At 42.9% G+C, this 20,857-nt stretch overlaps 1 protein-coding gene across 3 annotated transcripts in view; it reads left to right on the top strand.

Annotated features, from left to right (window-relative positions):
• The first annotated feature begins 1,063 nt into the window (after positions 1-1,063).
• PLCB1 (phospholipase C beta 1) overlaps positions 1,064-20,857 on the top strand; it is a 647,197-nt gene continuing 627,403 nt past the window's right edge. For 2 of the 3 annotated variants that reach the window (XM_024559913.4, XM_024559915.4), the window contains exons 1-2: positions 1,064-1,555; positions 19,308-19,385. In XM_024559913.4, coding sequence (XP_024415681.1) covers positions 1,457-1,555; positions 19,308-19,385 — 177 coding nt within the window. In that variant the 5' untranslated portion in view covers positions 1,064-1,456. The remainder of the gene's footprint in view (positions 1,556-19,307; positions 19,386-20,857) is intronic. The other variant, XM_053926267.2, reaches the window with a different exon arrangement.

Genomic DNA, 20,857 nt, shown 5'->3' on the forward strand with positions numbered 1-20,857 from the left:
TGGCTGTTATGAAGAAAGCAATGAAAATTGCTACACAAGTCTATGTAAACATATATTTTCATTTCTCTTGGGCAAACACCTAGGAATAGAAGTTCTTGGGTTTATCATAAGCCAGTGTTCAACTTTGTAAGAAACTGTTCTCCAAAGTGGATTTACCATTTCATATTTTCTCCAGCAATGGATGAGATTTCTCAAACAGTGGTATTATTAATCTTTTAAGTTTTATCCATTCTAATGGGGATATCCGTTGTTTAAAAAAAAGAATTGAGAAATGTTTGTTGAATGAGTGAAAACAAACATTCTTAGACCCATGTTTCTAAATTCTCTCTCTTTCTCTCCCTTCTCTCTCTCTCTCTCTCTCTCTCTCTCTCTCTCTCTCTCTCTCACACACACACACACACACACACACACACACACACACACACACACACACACACACACACACACACACACACACACGATGGGGCCTTCTGTTTCCCTGGGAAATAAAACTGTTGCTTCTCTGAGGATGGGCTTTCTGTCTCAAAAGCGCAACTTAACCGCATGCCTAGGTTTCAAATCCAGTGCTCTGCTAACTCTCAGGCTCAGAGAGGTTTCCCCAAAGAGCTCTCACTCCAAGCCTCTCAATTACTCTCTTCTGTAGTAATAAATAATAATTGTCTTCAAAAAGCGAGCTTGTAGCCAGCACTGGAGAGCGCCAGCTAGAAGGGAAAACTGTGGGTTGACTCTCTAGTCGCTTCCGAAGGCTCCTTTTCCCACCAAATTTGGATCCAAACACATTCCCAGGGTCCCACTCAAGTTCCCAAGAAGATCTCGGGCACAGTAGGGCTCTTGGACACCCTGGCACCCCTACAGCCCCGGCACCCAGCCTGCTCAGCGTGCGTGCGGGAGGCTCGGGCTACGGCTGCAGTGGGTTCTAGGAGCCGAAAGGTGCCGCTGCGGCCCCGCTACCGGGAGCCTGACCCAGCGCACAGAGTTCTGCTGGAAGCCTCCGGGGGAAGGAGGGACGGAGCGCGCGCGGGTGGCGGGGAAGGGTGGGGGTAGGAGGAGGGAGGAGGGAAGAGGGAGGAGGGGGGGCGAGCGTGTGTCACTCGCTTTCTCCCTCTGTGTATAGAGGATGTGCTGAATGGTGCGCTTGGAGGCGGCGGCGGCTGAGGAGCGGTATCCGGCGGCGGCTGGAAGCCTAGGCTGCCGAGCTCGGCTTCTCCTCACCCTCCGAGGCTCCGCCACCACCGCGGACGCCCGACCCCGCGTCCCGCACGGGGCATGGCCAGGCGACTGGCCCCCGCGTGCCCCGCTTGCTGAGCCGCGCCAGAGGAGGTGTGGAGGCCGGGAGGCCGGGGGAGGCCGGCGGGGGAACAGAATCGAGAGCCTCTGGAGCAGAGAAAGCAGCCCGTGCCGAGCGCCCCGTCCCTGCCGCGATCTCCCGGGCCGCCCGGAGCCCCGATGAGCCCAGATGGCCGGGGCTCAGCCCGGAGTGCATGCTTTGCAACTCAAGCCCGTGTGTGTGTCCGACAGCCTCAAGAAGGGCACCAAATTCGTCAAGTGGGATGATGTAAGTATCGGGGGACCGGGCTCGGGGCGCTGGCGGGGGCACTGGGCAGGGCGGTGGGGCTGGCGGCGTGGGGGTGGGGCGAGGGGCGCGTTATGCAATGGGCACACGGTGAGCCTACAGGGGCGGCCTCGGGGACACAGGTTGGTGACTGCCGGGGTGGGGAGCAGGGGCTTTGCGCGCGCTCCTGTGTTCTCGGAGCTTAGCAGTTGACATCCTTACTGGGTCTGGCAAGCGCCCCCTGAGGGTCTTCAATATTTTGGGTCAGTAGAGTAGGAGTGCCAAGCTTTGCCTTGTGGCGGGTCCTGAGAGTTTGGAAAGTGGAGAGTGTGAAGTTGGGACTAGCTGGAAAGCGCTGGTGTGAACAAGACGCGCCCTTATTACCTCCTTGCCCTCTTTCAAGAAGGAACAGCAGCGAAGTCCGAAACTGTTTAGTGACTGCTAACCCTCTTAGCGCTTTCGTGGGAGAGCACGCGTCAGAGGACACCGCGGTCCAGCCGACAGGTGGTCGCTGATGCCAAACTACAGCACTTGGCTCCCGAGTGAGGGACCCTGAGAAGGGCTGGGGAGGACGCACCTCGGGAGGGCTAGAGAGCAGGAGGGGCATTGAGGGGTCCAGGAGGGCTCAGTGGGCCTGCAGACAAATGGGGGAGGCTAGGTTTTGAGAACTGAACTGGCTGGAGTCTTCGGCTTGAAATACATCTGTCAAGACGTTCCCCCACAATTTACCTACATCTGCTGCCAGACGGGGCAGAGCTTAGCCCAGCCTCCTATCGGCAGTGTTTCACATGAGCCCTGGACCCTAGGACTTCAACTTATTTCCGCCCCCCTGCCCCTGGTTTGCATTCAAACACTTGATCTTGCTGAAACCACGAGAGTCCTCCGATGGAGGACCATATCAATTTTGTGTCCTGGGGGTCATTCAAAAGGTTTGACAAGAACACAAATTGAGCTTCTGGAATCTGAGGAAATTTAGGTCCAAACGACTAAGACATTTCTTTAACCAGGAGGAATTATAGGAGAATGAGGCGTACTTCTTGTTGAAAACATTTTCCACCTAGTAAATTATAGCCTATTATCCTCCAGGGTATTTTTCTTTAATCTTCTTAAGCCATTTTCCAGTGTCTGAAAACAATTTAAATATTCCAGGTAGCGAATCCAATTACTTAGCTGAGCGGGTCTGTGTGTCTGTTTTGTCCAGCTGAAGTGCAAATGCTACTTGGAGTCGGAGCCGCAGCTTCCTTGAAAGCTCATACCAATTACGGAATGCTGTCCACAAGGACGTAAACACGCACCCTTTCACCGTGGGCTTGATACTTTTCTTCTGTTCCAGTCTAATGACTGTGTGATTTTGTAAATGGAATAGAATCTAAACAATAAGTTCAAGCACAGATTAAATGCTTTGTTTGTGTCAGGGGAAAACAAAAAAAGAAAAAAGAAAGAAAACACAGTTCAGCAACAAAACAGTCTAGCCCATCTTGAGATCCTCGAACAGAGAGCTAATCTGATGATGGATTCGCTGAGAAAGAGAATGAAGAGCAGACACACCAGAGAAAGAAACTGCGCAGAATAAAAAAGGGTATTCCAGCATAAGCTCGGGATTTATTCACAGTGATGATTTTAAACTGCATTTTAAGTAATTCTCCAGAATGTCTTGTTTGGGAGAAACTATCCATTGTCATGTTGGAAATGCAGGTCTTCTATGGAAACGTATTTTGATGCATCCAGGTAGATGGCTTTTATTATTTTTATTTCTGTCACACATATTTCTTCTTCATCTACCCATGCCAGGCCCTGGATTAGATGCTGAGGTGGTGAGGAAAGAGGACAAAATCCCGGTTAGGTAGAGGAGACAGACAGTTATCAAGAACACCAACGATACAGAGATGCAGTCTGTGTGAGGCAGTGAGAGTGATGGAGAGGCCACTAGTCAGACACCACCTGAAGGTGAGAAGAGCTCCCTCTGAGCAGTAGAATCTCTGACCTTTTATAGAAAAGAACCCAGACTGAACCCAGGAGGCAACTTCCCTGGGATATGGTGAACCATCCAGCACGTTTCTTGGCTTTCTTGGCCTCTACGGTGATTTGTGGAGTAAGAGGGACCCAGGCTTTCCTAGGTTGCCTGTATTATCCCCAGGTGTCACCCCTCTACTCTTCCAGTTTACATTTGCCCTTCTAGAATCAAGCCCGTTTAGTTGATTTGGCTAATTATATTGTATCTTAGTGTAACTGTATTGAAGACAAAAGAGAACTAAATGTTGAGTCCAAACGCTTGGGTTAACTTGTTTGTTCTTTTGCCAGTCAGCTGTGTGACTTTAGGTTAATCAGTTAACCTCTCTGAATCTTTGCTGCCTTTCATGCAAGGCTGTGAGAATGTTGCATTTCCTACCTACTACATCTAATAGTTGGGAGTAGTCAATAGGATACAGTAGCACTTATAACACCTGGGTGTGCATCAGAAATGCCTGGAGGGCTTGGTAACAGCCAGTTTGCTGATTCAGAAGGTCCGAGGTGGGGCCTGAGGATCTGCTTTTCTCATTAGGTCTTGAGGGAGGCTGATGCTGCTGGTCAGAGGAGTCGTACTTTGAAACCCCCGAGATAAAAGTTGTGAGAGAACGTGAAAAGTGTGATAGATAACACAGTTTTGTTGGCCTGTGTAAGTGTTCACTGGTTTAGGAATTTTACTTTATCTCTCTGCATTTTCAGAAAGTCATCCAGTTGCTGCCTAAGAGGTAGAAAGACCTCAGTGACATAATCCTGGACAATCCTTCCTCTGATGCTCAGCCTGGCTTAACTCACATTTATACAATTCTTTTGAATTTCTTATATGCAATGAAAAATTTTCGGCATGTTCACCTGCTTCTAGTGAGGTTGTAAGAAAGGGAAAGGAAAGAAGATTTTTGAGAGGCCATCTAGTCTTTCTGTGTTTGAGCAGGGCAGGACTTCTGACCCTGTCTTTGGAAAATACCCCCTGCCCTCTGCCGCAGGTGTATCTCCACATCTGCTTGTCTAGAAGAAAAGTCAGTGCTGGAAATAACTTTAAACCCCCCCCAATATCTCATCTCACTTACACACTGTGGAACTAACTGCGCTCTCTGGTCTTTAATAGGAAGGCTGGGCGAACTCATGAAGCAGATTCTCAATAGCCCATCAGAAAACATAAAGGCACATGTGAAAATGATGAGCTTGGGGCTATTTAGTATTGTAAAGAGACAACCTCATTTCTGGAGTGGTTTGAGCACTATAATTGCAGCCCCATTGTCCTTACCACCCTATGGAAGGGAAGATGTCACCCAGAGTTTGCAGTGCCCTGTGTGGTCTGTCAGCTGCCTACCAATGTCATGGTGAGACTGTGGTGGTCAGAAACTTTAACACAGGCACTAACCCATCCTGAAAGACCACGGCAGGTGGGTGATGGAGCCGGAGTGGGGTTCTGGAAATACCCTATTGCTCCAGGGCCAGGCATTACCCTCTCTTTTGCCTGATCATGGAGAGGTCTGGGGGTCCCCAGGGTCTGTGGGAGCATATGGAAGCACTTCATTGTCTGAACAGCAAGGCCAAAGCTTGCCCTCCAGAGCTGGGTCAGCCACTAAAGGACTGACCTGCGGTGACTACCTGTTTCACCAGGGATATCAAAGGATGCCACTTTATTCTTGCTTTTATTTTGCATTTGTATATTATCAGGCTCTGGTGGTGGGAGGGGGTGAAAAGGGCTGTAGCCATTAGGAGAGGGTTCTGGTGAGATGGACAGTGGAGGGGGTTACTTTTTCCATCTCATTGTAGGCAGCTTGGGAGATTGTGAGCCTGGCCCCTGTCATTTCTGGTATTTGGCCTTGCTCCGTATGGGAGAGCATGTGGGGGGCCAGAGGAAGGACAAAAACCATACAGAAGGCCTCCCTACCCCCGATTTGCCCTGTTTAACATCTGAGGACCCTGTCTCTTTGTTCTACAACCTCTGGGGGGACAGAAGGTTTCTCATGTGTTCTTTCTTTTTCTCCACTCTTGCCCTCCAAATTCAGATCTTGCTGTGGGTGAGTTACTACATGCATCTCAACCTTGATTTCTTCATCCATAATGTGAGAATTATAATGTTTCTGCCACATAGAACAGCTATTAGTTTAAGTGAGTGAAGGCATATACATTACTTTGTGTAATGCCTGATGTACGGGAAACCCTCAATAAAACACGTTTTTAAAAGTTACTGTCTCCCCAGTAAAGGCCCATGAATTTTATCAAAGTGGTCAGTAAGTGTTAGATGACTATTTTATTCTATCACTGGGAAGATCCAGACCTTCTTCCATTTCCTTTAAGATGTGCTTCGATTTTCATATTTTATATTTTAAAAAGAAAATATCCAGTTTTTAAATTAAAAAAAAAATTCAGGTGTTTCAGAGAAAATGAATCCATGTAAAAAGTCAGTTTACAAAGCATCTAAAAGTTTTATTTCTATTTAAATTTCTTTAATATAAAATCACACACAGTAGGAACACAGGTATGATTCCTGGAAGGAGGAAACAGTTAAATAAAACTCACGTAATTTAGTAAGAATATATGGATACATACAAATAATCCTAAAAGTAATCTTACATCATACAGCCTGTCTCGCAAGCACAATCTAACATTCCAAGTTTACAATTGCTAAACTGGCTCAGTGGTGTGAGAAGGCTGAGGAAACTCAGAGGTTTGGATTTCATCAATGCCCTGGGGATTTAAAACCAGTAACTCCCTCCTCTCTCTCCACCTCTCCCTGCCTCCCCAAACACAGCGAAGACGGGTAATAGTGATAATAAAAAATTTGCTGGGATAGTGTACATTTCTTAGCATCCTGCACAAAAGCTTAGGCATAGAATCTGCAGTGACAGTTCCCAAAATGACAAGATGACACCGACAAGATTAATGAGGGAGCAGAGGGGAAGGCTTGATGAGGTGGGCACTCAGCAGAATTCACGTTGGAAAGATTAGGGGGAATAGGGAGGAAAGAGCTCTGGTTGGTAGGTGGTAGATCCAGATGTGGTCCCCGTGGGTTTCAGACTGGAAGGCTGCTGGCAGGTACCCTCTAAAATGCCACTTGAATTTGCCCAGATATGTCCATTTTTCACTTCCAAAGAGATGCTGTGAATTCTCATTGGCAGTAATTACTGTAACCTAAATGTGAGAATATTATTTTTCCATATAAAGCTCTTTTAAGCTTTTTATCAGAATGTAATATTCATTCAGTATTGTAAAACATGCAAATCTTGTGTCCAGCTGAACCTTTTTTCACAAAATGACCCCTCCCAGGGAAGCAGCACCAGACCAAGAGACAGCCTTGCCAGCCCCTGGGGTCCCTGAGTGCTCCCTTTTAGTCCCTACACCTGCCCCCACCCTCCATGGGGAGTGCTTATCCTGACTTATAACTCCATAGATTAGTTTTGTCTGTGTTTGATCTAATAAAACTATTTTTATTTCAAGTGAAAAACAAAACAAAACAAACCCTCTTTAGCCTAAAGCATTTTTATTATTGCTCAATGAACCCGCTTGAACAATATCAGCCAAACTGACTAATCTTCTGTTTCAATAACACTTGATTTGGTCCTTAGCTGCCCTAAGGTGAAGTCTGGGAAGTGAGACAGGTGTAATGAATGCTCCGAAGGACCAAAGAGTTAAAGCTCTTTGTGGCGCCTAGGCTGTTACTGGCAGAGCAAAGCAAACCAGTAGAGTGCTGTTGCTGCAATGCATTTTCCTCTCATAGGTGTTCTTTGTTATCTTGCCCATCTGATAGCCTCACCTACGGTGCATTAGGGTAATTGGCTCTGGGTATTCGCCTATCTCAAATACTTCCCTCGAAAGTTTAACCTATCAATAAATAGTTTCAAATTATGTTTACCTACAATGACATTAAAATGGAACAGGAACATTCTGCATTTTTATGTTGAACTTAATAGCCTGTAGTTAAATATTCTTTTTTTATATATAATCAGAATTGTTTCATGGTATCATGAACAAGGAGTGCTAGCAGAAAATGGAATGGGATTGATTGTGAATTATAGACCAACGCCATGGGTCTCTCCGAAACAACAAATCCTTGGTAGCTGAAAACGTTAGTTTTCTTGTTCCTGGAGCTAATATTAGGTTCTTGCAGGCTTTTCAGATTATGTTGTAAATTCCATCTGCTCAGACAGATTTCATAATGCTCCCTTTCCCCATCTATGCCATGTCCGATCCCCAAGTCAGAGCCCTGTGTCCCCATTGTCAACAGGGAAGGAAACGTAGATGAGACATATTTCCGAGATCAGTTATACATGTGATCCTAAGGAAGCCATCTATTTCTGTGAAAATTAACTGAAATAGCATAAAAAGAAAGCCAGAATCTTTAAAAGTCTCTCTGATTCTCCTCTGATATCTTTAAGGTCTGTTATTTGATTTTACGTGTATTATCTTTACATGTTAATTTCAATGTTTGGAAATTAAAAACATTGCATTCAGAACAAATGCTTAGGTATATGTATTAACGAATGTCAACTAAATCTATACATTTATCAAGAAACTAAATAATTGTGATTACAGTTGATTACATAAAATAAGAAAAACATTTAATATTACAATTATTAAAATAAAAATATTGATAATAAAATAATAAAAATATTTAGTATTTAAACAGAATTTCAAAGCATCTTACATATGTTTTTCACTACAAGGGCTCTTTTAGTTCACAATATTTGTGTAACATTTTGTTTCTTTTTATTGCATTGAAGTTTTTATGAGCAAGTTCAGGGAAAAGGGATTAATCAGCAAGGAAAACACTTTAACCTGAACTAATCATGGTGGATGTCAATATATAACATTGACATCTAGCAGATTAAGAGATTATTTTTCTGTTAAAAAATCAGATTTCTTTAGGGACTTGTTTATGAATTAAGTAAGGGAAAATTAATTTGATTCATTTTATACTAGGGGCCATATGAACTCGAAAAGGAGATGGAACACCACAGAGTAAGTCAGCAAGTGGTCTAGTAGATTTAAAAAGGAAAAAGAAGGATGTTAACCATGATACATCCTCAGGTGTGCTGCCTTGGATACAGTTGGGTCTTATTTAGCATCCATTCCCATCTCCTCTTAGTGGGAGTTTATATTGGGTTGGCCAAAAAGTCCGTTTAGTTTTTTTCCATAAAATAAAAGACAAATTTTTCATTTTCACCAATAATTTTATTGGATATTCTGAGTATGTCAGCTCTCGCACACTATTGGCTTCTAGTGGGTAGAGGCCAGGGGTGATGCTAATCATCTTCAAATGCGTAAGACAGCCCCACAGCAAAGAAGTATTTGGCCAAAATGTAAGCAGTACCAAGGAACTTCGCAAATCACTTTTGACACGTTCCATCTCTCATAGCACCTTCTCCATACACTGCACAAGTGTTATCTTTTTCTGTGTTTTAGTTACATTTTTACCTTTCTTGAAATAATAAAGTGTAATGTGCCGAAAATGTGGCATCTTTCTTCCATCTTCAACATTAAAATGGCTGCACAGAACTTTGCCAATTTTGATAAGTTTTTTTAAAACATGCACGCTGATACGACAGCTGTCACAATACAATCTAACAAAATTGTTTCGAATGAAGTTAAAGACAACTAAGTGCTACTAGAGCCATTGTGTTGAAAAAGCTAAACAAACTGGGTTTGGCCAACCCAGTGTAACACAGTCACTGGAAATCTAAAGCTATATTTACTAGACTCCTTGAGGCATCTAGGCTGCCAGCTAAGTTCCACTGGTATGAGATGCACTCCTATGAGGTTTGAAGGGCAGAAATGTGAAAGAGGCTACCTTTGTGCATTCTTTGGGTTGTTTCTACAGATAAGTGAGACTTGAAGAAAGAGGTGTTGTCTTCTGTGATCTTCCATGGGTAGAAAGAGCCAGTGGTGATAGTGGCTGCCCCCCTGTTCTCAGATGGCTCTTCCTTTGTCTTTAGTTTAGCTGGTGTGTGTTTGACCCCAGGAGTTCCTTCTTGATCTCTCACCTTTCTGAGTGTGGTGGAGGCAATAGCTTTCCTCAGGGTCAGTGCTGAAGCCCACTGCTCCAGTCCTTCCAGGTAGGGCTTCTGTCAAGTGCTTACTTGTCCCTAATTAAATTTCTTTATGCTCACAAATTCTAGAGAGGCTTTTGCTTCCTTCCCTTCCCTTTGCCCTACATGGTCTCTTATGGTTCTAGGATTTCATGACTTTCAGCCCTAATGTGCAATAATCATCTAGGCATCCTACATAATTTTTTCCTGCAGTATTCCATTTGAGTAAGATAGAGTTTTACGATAATGCTTCCTCGAGTTCAATTAGAGAGTGATATTTGTAATTGTAACAGGCAGTTATACTTGGTCAGCACTATAATTTATTTATATTCATCCCCAAGCTCTTACTGAGACCATGCGAGTGGTAGGAAAAGATCGAGTGTATTATGCCCATTTTCCATGGGAACAAACTGAGGCTAGTGACTCACTTGCCCAAGGACTCGCAACTAGTTAGAGCCAGACTCAGAATATAAAACTAGCTCTTACGGTTAAATTCAGGGCCCTTTCCAGGCTACTGTGGCCCAAACAGGATCCTTTTGGTAACAAAAGACTTTTAATAGAATTTAAGTGATTATAAGTTGAAAGTAATTCATTGACTTTTCCAAAGGATCTTCTTAATTTTAGGATTCATACAAGTGAGGCTTAAATTCCTACAAACTCATCCCTTTTGGCTAGTGTCTTCCAAAATAGCTGTTTTTACAGTGTACATACAAACGTCTTCTTGGTCTACACTCTGCAGGAAGTGGGGACATTGGAAAACTTCATGCGGCTTTGAGGCACCGAGGCTGGTATACCCTGTAGTCTGCAAATGGTCTGCATCAGTCAGCGAATGACATGGGCGTTGAACGGTATTCGGGGATGGTGTTAAAACAAAGGTCATTCTTTTTCATTGCCCAATAAGTGACACTCTTGTATCTAGCATGACTTATGACATATGCTTCTCCACCTTTTTCTCTTCCCAACATAGTTCCAAATGTCTTTTGTTGGAATCCCATTAAGACTGGTACCATGGCTTCTTGTGGATATCTTTGATCTTGGAAGGTGAAGGATATGAAGGAAGGTGTAGAGGAAGTCACCTGCCTCCAAGCAAGACACAATGGCTTGGAATTCAAAGTAGTATCTGGATGCAGTGCAGGAGGGTGCATACATGGAGGGGGACAGGCCTTGTCTGTGTCACAACTGCACCAGGGCTGCTAGAGGACTGTAGCTTTAGTATTGTTTATCTTCTTTCGCTAGGGCAGGGCGTAGGTCTGGCCCTCAGTAGGTGCTCAGGGAATGTTTGTGCAGTGAAATAAGAGTCTGGTGTGTGTCTGGCTCACAGTAGGTTCACACAGGGGAGAGTACAGGCTTAAGGCAGACCTGGAGAGCACTCATGCTCCCAAGAGCCCTTCACGACCCACTGCATGCGGTGCTGGTGGAAAGACTCTGCTCTACATCCTCCCATTCCATCTGAAATCTCCCACAGTCCAAGGACCCCACGGCCTTCTTAGCTAGGGTTTCCCCACAGGGAGATGTTTGTTGTCAACACAGAGCTGACTGCTGTCACAGCACCGATTTCCTGTAAGGTCTAAGTACGGCTTGAGGTTGAGTGCGTACTCCATGGTGACTCAATATTGGTTGAAGATTATAATGCTTAATGTACTGGCATCTGATATCTTGAATGTTACCAGTGGCATCTGTTTTCTGAAAAAGAGGCCCACACATGTACCCAGATAATGCAATGAAAATTGCCCCTAAAGAAATTTTGTCACTGTTGGGAGTGGCAGAACAAATGACTGATGGTTATGAAAATGTTCTCTTTACCACGGTAATGATTCACAAAAAGAAATACGATATATGAGCTTTATTGACAAAATGAGAAAAATATCAAATAAAAGACATATCACTTAAAAATAGTATTTATGATAAAACTTCCTCCTACGTTACTCCCTCCGTACTGAGGGAATGGAAGTCACTGGGACAATATTATGACTTCCTCCCTTCCCGACTTGTAGTTTGATGTACCGGGTCACCTACATTCTCCCACCTTTCCTCCTGTCCCTGGGAAAGCAACACACCTTCCTTATGTTCTGGCTCACAGTAGGTTCACATAGGGCCCCATGCTTCCTGTATTTTCTGGATTTTGGCTTCATTATTATTACCCTTTGAAAGTGTCTATGAAAGCTTCTCCTCTGTTGAAGTTCTTCTAAGAAGGTATCAATATTTTCTTAGTCATAAAAATCCCCACATACAATCCAGTACAACGCCCTCTAATCCTCTTTCCTCCTGCATGAGTGTTACCAGTGGCTGTTTCCTCCTGCCCTGTCCCTCATCCCCTTCTCTCCACCACCTCCCTTTCCTTGCATCCCACCCTCCTGTTCACTGTTCCAAAGCCTTATTCTGCCTTAGTCTTTGCTTTGGAATTTCTCTTGCTAAGGCTACTGGCAAACTGCTAAGTGCCAACTCCAGCTGGTACTTTTTTAGAATCTACCTTGCTTCCTGTCCTGCAGTATTTTTCCATCTACCTATCCAGTATTCAGACGTTAAATACATTTGAATACAGGCACATGAATCCCTAGTACAGTGCCTGAAGTAAGCTATGTGGTATTTGAGGAAACACACGTCCGACTTTTCCCTGTATTGTATTTAAAGGGATTTTACACCTGTCCATGAAAGGCAGTTATCTTAATGGTGCTTTTCTTCACTGTTTTTCACTCCTGGGTCTCCTTACCTCCCCTTCGTCCCTTTATTTGAGGTGATTTCAGACTAGACATACCCCTGGAAGAAAATTATCATCAATGCTGGTGATGCACGTAGAAGTTTTGCTTTACAGATCCTAATCTAACACGCTCGCACCCAGGGTTGCCTTCATTGCGTGCGTGTCTCCGTGTGTGTGTATTTATAGTCAGGGCTGCATTGCTGACACCGGGTGGGCATCACATCTGATTTTCAGTGACCTGTAGAAATTTTTCCCCTTAGGTAGCTGTTTTTTCCCCTAACGTATACATTTGCTGTTTTTGGCTCGGCTGTTTCCTGATGCCAGGCTTGGATTAATTCCTGTGGAACGTCACTTGTTATTTTTCCTTGTTGACTCTGTCATATTCAGGAGTTTAGAAGTGCGCATCTTGATTTACGTGCTCTCTCTTCTAATAGCGTAAGAACATAGGGTCACTTTGGAGGCAGGATGGCGGTCACCCTTGGCCAAAAGACTGTCTGACGGTGGTACTAAGGAATGCACTGTGGGTCTGTGCCCTGATCCTTGACCTTAGCCTTAGGGTTTAGGGTTATAGCTTGGCTAGGGCTGCCATGATAAAGTACTAAGACTGAGGAACTTAACAGAAAGGTATTTTCTCACAATTTTGGAGGCTAGACGTCTGAGATGAAGGTGTTGGCAGAGTTAGTTCCTTCCGAGGGCCCTGACAGAAAAATCTGTCCCAGGCTGCTGTCCTTGGCTTGTAGGTAGCTGGCATCTCCCTGTATTGTCGCCACTTCCTTCTGTATGTCTGTGTCCAAACTTCCACTTTATAAGGATTCCAGTCATAATTGGTTAGGGTCCACCCTTTTGACTTCTTTTTAACTCAATCACCTCTGTAAAGACTGTCTCCAAATATGATCATATTTTGAGGTACAGGGGTTAGGACTTTAATAGATAAATGTGCGGGGAGGAGGGACAGTCTGGTAACATACCTCACATACCTCGGCCGGCTAACGCATACGTAGCTCAGGGGGTGGCAGCACGAGGGCTCCAGGCAGGGATTTGAAAACCGACGCTTAGAGAAGCAACTAGATTGCGTTGTGCCCCTTAGATCACAGGTGGCAAACACCAGGCCCGTGGGCCGAATCCAGCCCTCCACCATTTTTATCCAACCCGGCACCTTGTTTCTGCCAGGCAGCAGAGCCAAGCTCTCGTTTAACTGTTAAGGAGTAGTTACGTTTATACAGTCCTAAAATTACACTCGGCCCTCTGAAGGCCACCTGAGGCTGATGTGGCCCCTGGTGAGAATGAGTTTGACACCTCTGGCTTAGATATTCAAACCAGATGGTAGCTGCATATATGGAAAACCCCAAAACTTTCTAAAGAATTTCCTGACCAAGTTTGCTCTGTGGAGAAGATGTCCCTATTAATGGGAAACCTATTTCCCTATGAAAAGGTTTAGGGCTGCATTCCCAATAGAAATATAATATGAACCACATAGGAAATTTAAAATTTTCTACTAGCCACATTAAGACAAATAAAAAACAGATGGAACTAATTTTTAATAATACAGTTTATTTAATTCATTATGTAGATTTCAAAAATCAGTATCAGAAATGATCAATGAGTGTCCCAGCCAGTGAGGCTCAGTTGGTTGGGTGTTGTCCTGTGAACCAAAAGGTCACCCCTTCGATTCCCAGTGGGGGCACAGGTCTGGGTTGTGGGCTTGGTCCCTGGTGGGGGCGCATGTGGAAGGCAACCGGTCCTTCTTTTTCATTTTCATATGGATGTTTCTTTCGCTTTCATTCTCCCTCCCTTCCCTTCTCTAAAACAACAAAAAAATGTATCAATGAGCAATGTTATATGCTTGTTTTCATTTTCACTCTGAATCTTACAGCACATGTCAATGGAGCTGGCCGTGTTTCAAGAGCTCACAGGCACATGTGGCTGAGGGAGCGCACCTGGACAGCGCAGGTGCAGAGCAGGCACTGTCAGAGGGGGCCAAACCATCTCCGCAAAATGGCAAACGGTCCTTGAGGGATAAAAAGCGGTCTTTGCTTTTATTGTGTATAAAGCACAGATATACATAGAGCATATAAATAGATATTGAGGGTATCTGTGATATTAAAATTTCATGGAGATGATTATGAAAATAAACGTTTAAAAAGTTGTTTAGAAGGGCAGTAATGCAACCATGTTGAGCAGCGCTGGCATAGGAGCGTGCGCCTGGTCTCCAGTGCTTCCCTTACCAGCTTAGGAGTGTGTCCCCGGGCAAGTTATTTAATGTGAGCCTTAGGCTATTTATCTGTAAAATGGGAGTAATAATAGTGTCTACATCTTAAATTATTATAAGTAATAAAGGAGAAAACCCATTAAATATTCATATTGCGTTGATTGGCTCACAACAAATGTTCCGCATGTGTCTATTATACTGTTGGGGGTTTTTGTAAAGAATATTTTGGTACTGGGAGTGTGGATTACTAGTGCCTTTGTTCTTCCTTCCCAGTTTCTTTAGGATATGTGTGTGTGTGTGTGTGTGTTTCTCCTAAATAATGTGTTTTATTTTGTTTCAAAGTAATTTACTTATTTATTTTTACATTTCATCTTTTTTGAGATATAATGATCACATAACATATTAGGATATATGATTGATTTGTAACTGCACATTGATGAGACAGCTGTCATGAAGAGCTGTAGGACTTTGTAATGTTAGTATTGATTCCAGTGACTCTCTCTCTTGCTCAGATATTTCTCCTTATTTTGGATGTTGAGGTTCTTTGTTCCTTGACTACCTTTTTTTTTTTCCTTTTGGGGATTCATGTAAGTTGCAAAACAGCAAATTGCAAAACCTTTTATATCATTATATTAGTCTTCACTAGTGATGAGCTAGGGATGAGAGTAAAATGGTTTCTATCAAATAAAGAGTAGTAAATGGAAATGTACTGTACATCATGCACTATTACTAACTTAAACCAGGCATATATATTAGGGTTCTCTTTTTCAAGGTGGGTGTTTATTGGGAAAAATACCCTATAACTTTAAGTAAGCAAGTGAAAGTTGCATTCTTAGAGGCCATGTGTTTACGAGACATGGGTGTGCTTACGTTTTAATCTCACTGTATTCCTGATCCAAAGCCCCACCCATCGCAGGCCTCAGCCAGTGGATCTCAAAGTGTGGTCCCTGGACCAGCAGTAGCAGCAGCAGCACTGAGAGCTTATTCGAAGTGCAGATTCCCAGTCTCCTTCCCAGACACGTTATATGAGAAACCGCAGAAAGGGCCCTGCAATCTGTGTTCTCGCAAGCCCTCCTGGTAAGATCTGATGTGTTCAAAAGTTTGAAAACCACCCTGTTGTGGAATACACGTCTCATAGACATTGATGGAGAGATAAAAAATAAGAAACAGCCCTCCTGAAAGTTGTCTCCATTTTTCTGCAGTGAAATGCTGTGAGACTCATAATCCTTCTGCGGTTGCCTCGGAAGTGAAGGGTGACCATGTGTTTCAAACCTCAAACTGGAGCACCTGTTCTGACAATTAAAAATACTTGAGATCTGGATTGAGTGGCTACTTTGGTTTGGAGAAAATATAGAAACTTGCCGCTATGTGGGAGGTTGGAAAAAAGCAGGTGGAATTGAAAATGGGTATTCGTGTATTTCTGGGTCAGATCCTGCCTTGCATGGTAAGAATGCCAAGTTCTAGCTGATCTTGGAATGTTAGAGGTGATTATGGAGGAAGCAGGCAGGGAGCCGAGATAAATGATCATTTAACGGAGGAACTGTGTCCGGAAGAGTGTGGTGAAGAAAATGTTGAATAAAGGAGCTTTAATTTTGAAGGAGGAGAAGGAATAATCTAGAAATGGCAGTGTCTGAAACAATGAGGCAGACTACGGTGTTCCAAAATACAAATTTTGAGCAGTTTTACTCTTTTAACTTCAAATATTAGATTGTCTGGGGTCTTGTAGTGAATGGTCACTAAGATTTTGAGTAGAATCTTATCAGTCTAATAAGAAAAGAACTGACCTGAGAATAAGTTACACCTGCAGTTAATTCCAAAGTCACCTGGAAGTGGAGGTGTGTGCTGTGTCCAGCCTGTTGGAAACTGCATGTTAAGAGTGAATCTTAAGAATATCAGGATAAAACAGAGTGGCATTTCCTCAAGAAATTAAATATAAACTGAGACAGGATAGTAGGGAGCTAGGAGAATTCCTTGGCAAATGGAACAGCGAGACTGAGACAGACAGCTGGACAAACTGGAGGAGCAATGTACAGCCAGATACAGAAGGTCCCTTCCCTCGAGATAACATCCTCAGTTTGTTTCAGCTCCAGGCCCAGACAAGCAGCAAAACCAAGGGGGTGTCCCCGGGACCAGCTGACTAATGACCCCCCTCCTTGCCCCCCAACCCTGGAACTGACCAGTGGGTGGAGACCATGACCCTGAAAGGGCACCCCTGGAGAACTGATGAATAGTCTACTGAAACCCTTCCCTGAGAACCTACCCCTAACATTCCCACCTGCAAGAAAGAGGTAAAAGCCTTAAGATGAAGGCCCTACTCCAGTTCTGTCCCTTTGGGAGCCTGCACCATTCCCTTTCCTTTCTTCTTCCCCCAATTCTTTCCCCACAGGCACGCATCTCTTAAACTCTAAGGCAATGGGCAATGGCAGCTTGTCCCAGGCTAATCCCCTAAACCTGTCCCCAAGGCCCCCTGTCCTCTGACTTCCCAGTGAGCTAAGGCAGCTCAGCCCAGGCTCTCCTGTTGCTTCTTCTATGCTAGGCCCTTCCTTATTTCACTGTCCGCAGCTTTAATAAATGTACCTGTATTCCCACCTGGACTTGTGTTGTGAAATCTTTCCTGCACCAAGTTAAGAGCCCACTACCAGCTGGCCCTAGGCAGACTGGCTCAGGCCCAGGCCCCCTGCCCAGTAACAGAGCTGTGATCCAGGATGGCACTGCTGCACAGAAGGGCCCCTTGCAGGGCCCCCATCAGCCCACAGGTGAAGATATCCTGGCCTGTCAGGTAGAGGTTGCGGATGGGGCTTTGGGCCCTGATGGAAGCTATTCCATGAGGATGCAGGCGGCTCTTATGTCTTTCAGCATTAGTTGCTTCTTGTATAAAACACTCTCATTTGTTTTTGATTTCTGAATGGAGATCTGACACACAGGTCTAGCATAGATCCCAATTCTTCAAATGATGCTCTTCTAGCTGTGACGGGGATGATCTTTCATACCTTTTATAACATGCTAGCCCCAGTGAAAGGCCTGGGGGGACTATGGCGGGGGGGGAACTGTGATCCAGGTATACCACTTCTGGGTATATATATTAAAAACAACTGGAACAGGGACACAAACTGATATTTTTAGACCCATGTTCATAGCAACATTATTCACAAAATCCTGAAGATGGAAACAACTTAAATGTCCATTGATGAATGAATGAGTAAACAAAATGTGAAATACACATACAAGAGAATATTACTCAGCCTTCAAAGGGAAGGCAATTCTGACACATGCTACAATAAGGATGAACCTTGACCACATTATGCTGAGTGAAATAAGCTCGATGCAACAGGACAAATACTATATGATTGAACTTCTTTGAGGTACCAAAAGTAGTCAGGTTCACGGAGACAGAAAGTAGAATGGTGACTGCCGGGGGTGGGGGGAGGGGGTTGGTGTTTAAGGAATACAGAGCTTCGGTTTGGGAAGATGAACAAAGTTCTGGAGATGGATGGCAGTGATGAGTGTGGTTAATGTAACGCTACTGAACTTGACACTTCAAAATGGTAAGTTTTGTGTTACGTATGTTTGCCACGGTCAATAAAGAATGCCATGATAAACTTTCATTTAACATGTTTTAATAAATCAGTTTGTAACCATAATTCACTATAACAATAATACACATTTTTATGTGCCAAATATTGGTCCAGGTGCTTTACCCAAATTATCCTATTTAATTGTCACAAAAACTTTCTGAGGTAGGTATTATTACTCTCTCTCTCTCTCTTTTTTCCAGCTGTGGTTGTGTAGAAGGAGGCACCGAGAGGAGATAGGCAGAAATTTGAACCCAGGGGGTTGGCTTCTATAACTGGCTCTTGCAACAAAATTTACCACGTAGACTAAAGCCATCAATCTGTTCTATCCACCAGTAAAAGAATCCCAAATTCACCAATTATCTCTCTGCGTTCTAATTTTCATTACAAGGCCTTTTGATCAGATAAAGGATAAGAGATATTGTAGTTATAATGTGTATGAAAAAGTTGAAAGACACTGGTAATTTATGTCTCTTTTTTAAAAAATGCAATTCCTGCAAAGGCCTAAGTATTTCAGTATAAAAACCCGTGTCCAATGACGTGTTTTCTTGTGCAGATGGCATGCCTTTCTGAAAATTGCCAAAAGGGAAGAACACAGATTTTGGAAATGTTTGATATTATAATTACAGTGTATGCAGTTTTTGCTTTATAATGTGCATGCTTTAAATTTGTCTGATGTTTTATTTCATCGTGTGAAATTTAAATTTGTAACAATTTTGTGTATAGCCTTCTGAATATGTAGAAGATGGCCTTATTTACTGTTACCTTGGAAACAGCAAGGCCCAAACGCTATGTTTACTCTCTTTAGTGCAATTAAAAATAGTTTTATAGAGCGAATGTAATTTCAAATATTATTGCAAGCATGAATTTTAATTAATTTTAATCATAAAATATATAATGATATTTAATGTAAAATTATTTGGAAAACTAAATATAGCTTTTTAAAGAAAACATGTCACTGCCTTTAAAAAAACTTGTCTTAATTAATAACTATATGCATTGCTGGACTTTTCCTTTACAAGTAACGTCCAAATCATCTAGTTATTACTAAAGGATCTCAGTTTAGTAATTAATGATCCTATGACATCAAAAATGCCATTTAATTTTTTTGAAATTTTTATGAATAATTGATTACCCTGTAGAAACTCTTGAGGATTATTACTTGTTAAGTAACTTCTGGGTAGGACTTTCTACAGTGATAAGTACTGATACACATGTTTTTTTCTTCCATTTCTAGGACTCCACTATTGTCACTCCAATTATTTTGAGGTCTGACCCTCAGGGATTTTTCTTTTACTGGACAGATCAAAACAAGGTAAAAAAATGATATTTGTCTTTCTTACATTATCTAGTTGCTGATTTGCAAGGTATTTTATCTACATAAGTATATCCATTTTAGATGACCCTTTGTAATTTATTTAAAGATTCTACTTTAAAAGTATATCTTATGTTGAAATGTCTTAGGATTTTCCAAGAACTCTAGTCTGAAATATTAGATCTGCTAAATCATAGAACAATTGGTATTTTTCAGGAGAACAGGGGAATGTGAATTACATTTGTTGGAGTAGAAAACTGGCCAGTATTACTGATTTAAGTCCCTCCTCTAACTCTACCCATAGACAATGAAGAAAATGATGAGAAAACACTTTTGATCTCAGTGACTGTAACTGTGGCCTTTTCTTTCTCTTCCTTCTGCCCTTCGCTGCTTGTTAAGGGTTCTCCTATCCTGAGCAAGGATTTGGCCTTGATCAGTTGTTCTCACTAGCAAATCAAGAATAAGATTCCTTTAGCCTGCACTTCAATTATTCAGAAATTTCTTCCCACGTTAGCTTTCGGTTCACCATATCATAAATGCAGGATCTCATTATTATGACACCGATTGAGATGATCCCATATTGAATTATTAAAAAATGGAATGTCTGGAGATCGTAAGATTTATTTGGTGTTTAATGGGCAGTTAGACCTGAATATTCATAAAAAGTGGTTATTATTTCAAGAGATAATGGCTAGTCTGTACTTGAAACTATGAGGCCACAGAACACAGACTGTTTTGGCTCTGTAAATTCCGATATTTGGAGCTAGGATAAGCTTTATCTGGAGCACTGAATACACATTGAACACAATAAAATACCTGGCACCAAATTGTGAGGTGCTATTAGCCTTTTCACATCCCCGAATTAGGTGTCTGTACCCAAAGTTACTGGAATTTGTCAGGCTGGTGTTCTGCTTTCTGGGCAACCTGGATTGCACCTGTGAGCAGTGGTACGGAACTGGCCCTGTGCAACGGCATCTTTGGGGTCAGGGCTGAATCTGGGCGAAGCTCTTGGGGTGCTACAGAGTGACATCTGCTCCCCAGGGCCAGTCCTGAAGGGGCCTGTTTACACATCATGAAAAGGCAAGTTTTAGCGTTGTGCCCCGACATTTCCTACTGAATTTGGGTTCCCTGGAATCATCTCTGGGCACAGTTGGGGCTAAACCATAGACTCCAAGCTAATCTCAAAAAATGTATCTGAGTGAGACTTCAATGTTCATGTTTATTACTGGGTGTGTTAATCACTTTGGCTTTGACATTCTATTTGGTTTCCTGCTGTTATGTATAAAACAATGGCTTGAAAGAGGTTTTTTTTTTTTTCCTCCAAAAAACTATTTTTAGAACTGTTGAAGCTGTATTCATGAAAGATATATTTATAATGCCTAGAGCATTTTAAAAGTTTGGGTATGTATACAAGAGGCTAAACTGTCAGTTTGATTTTTTAACTGGTAAATCAAGCTTCTGTAAAAGCAACA

Source organism: Desmodus rotundus, chromosome 6 (assembly GCF_022682495.2).
Source record: "Desmodus rotundus isolate HL8 chromosome 6, HLdesRot8A.1, whole genome shotgun sequence".
In the NCBI taxonomy this organism is placed as follows: domain Eukaryota; kingdom Metazoa; phylum Chordata; class Mammalia; order Chiroptera; family Phyllostomidae; genus Desmodus; species Desmodus rotundus.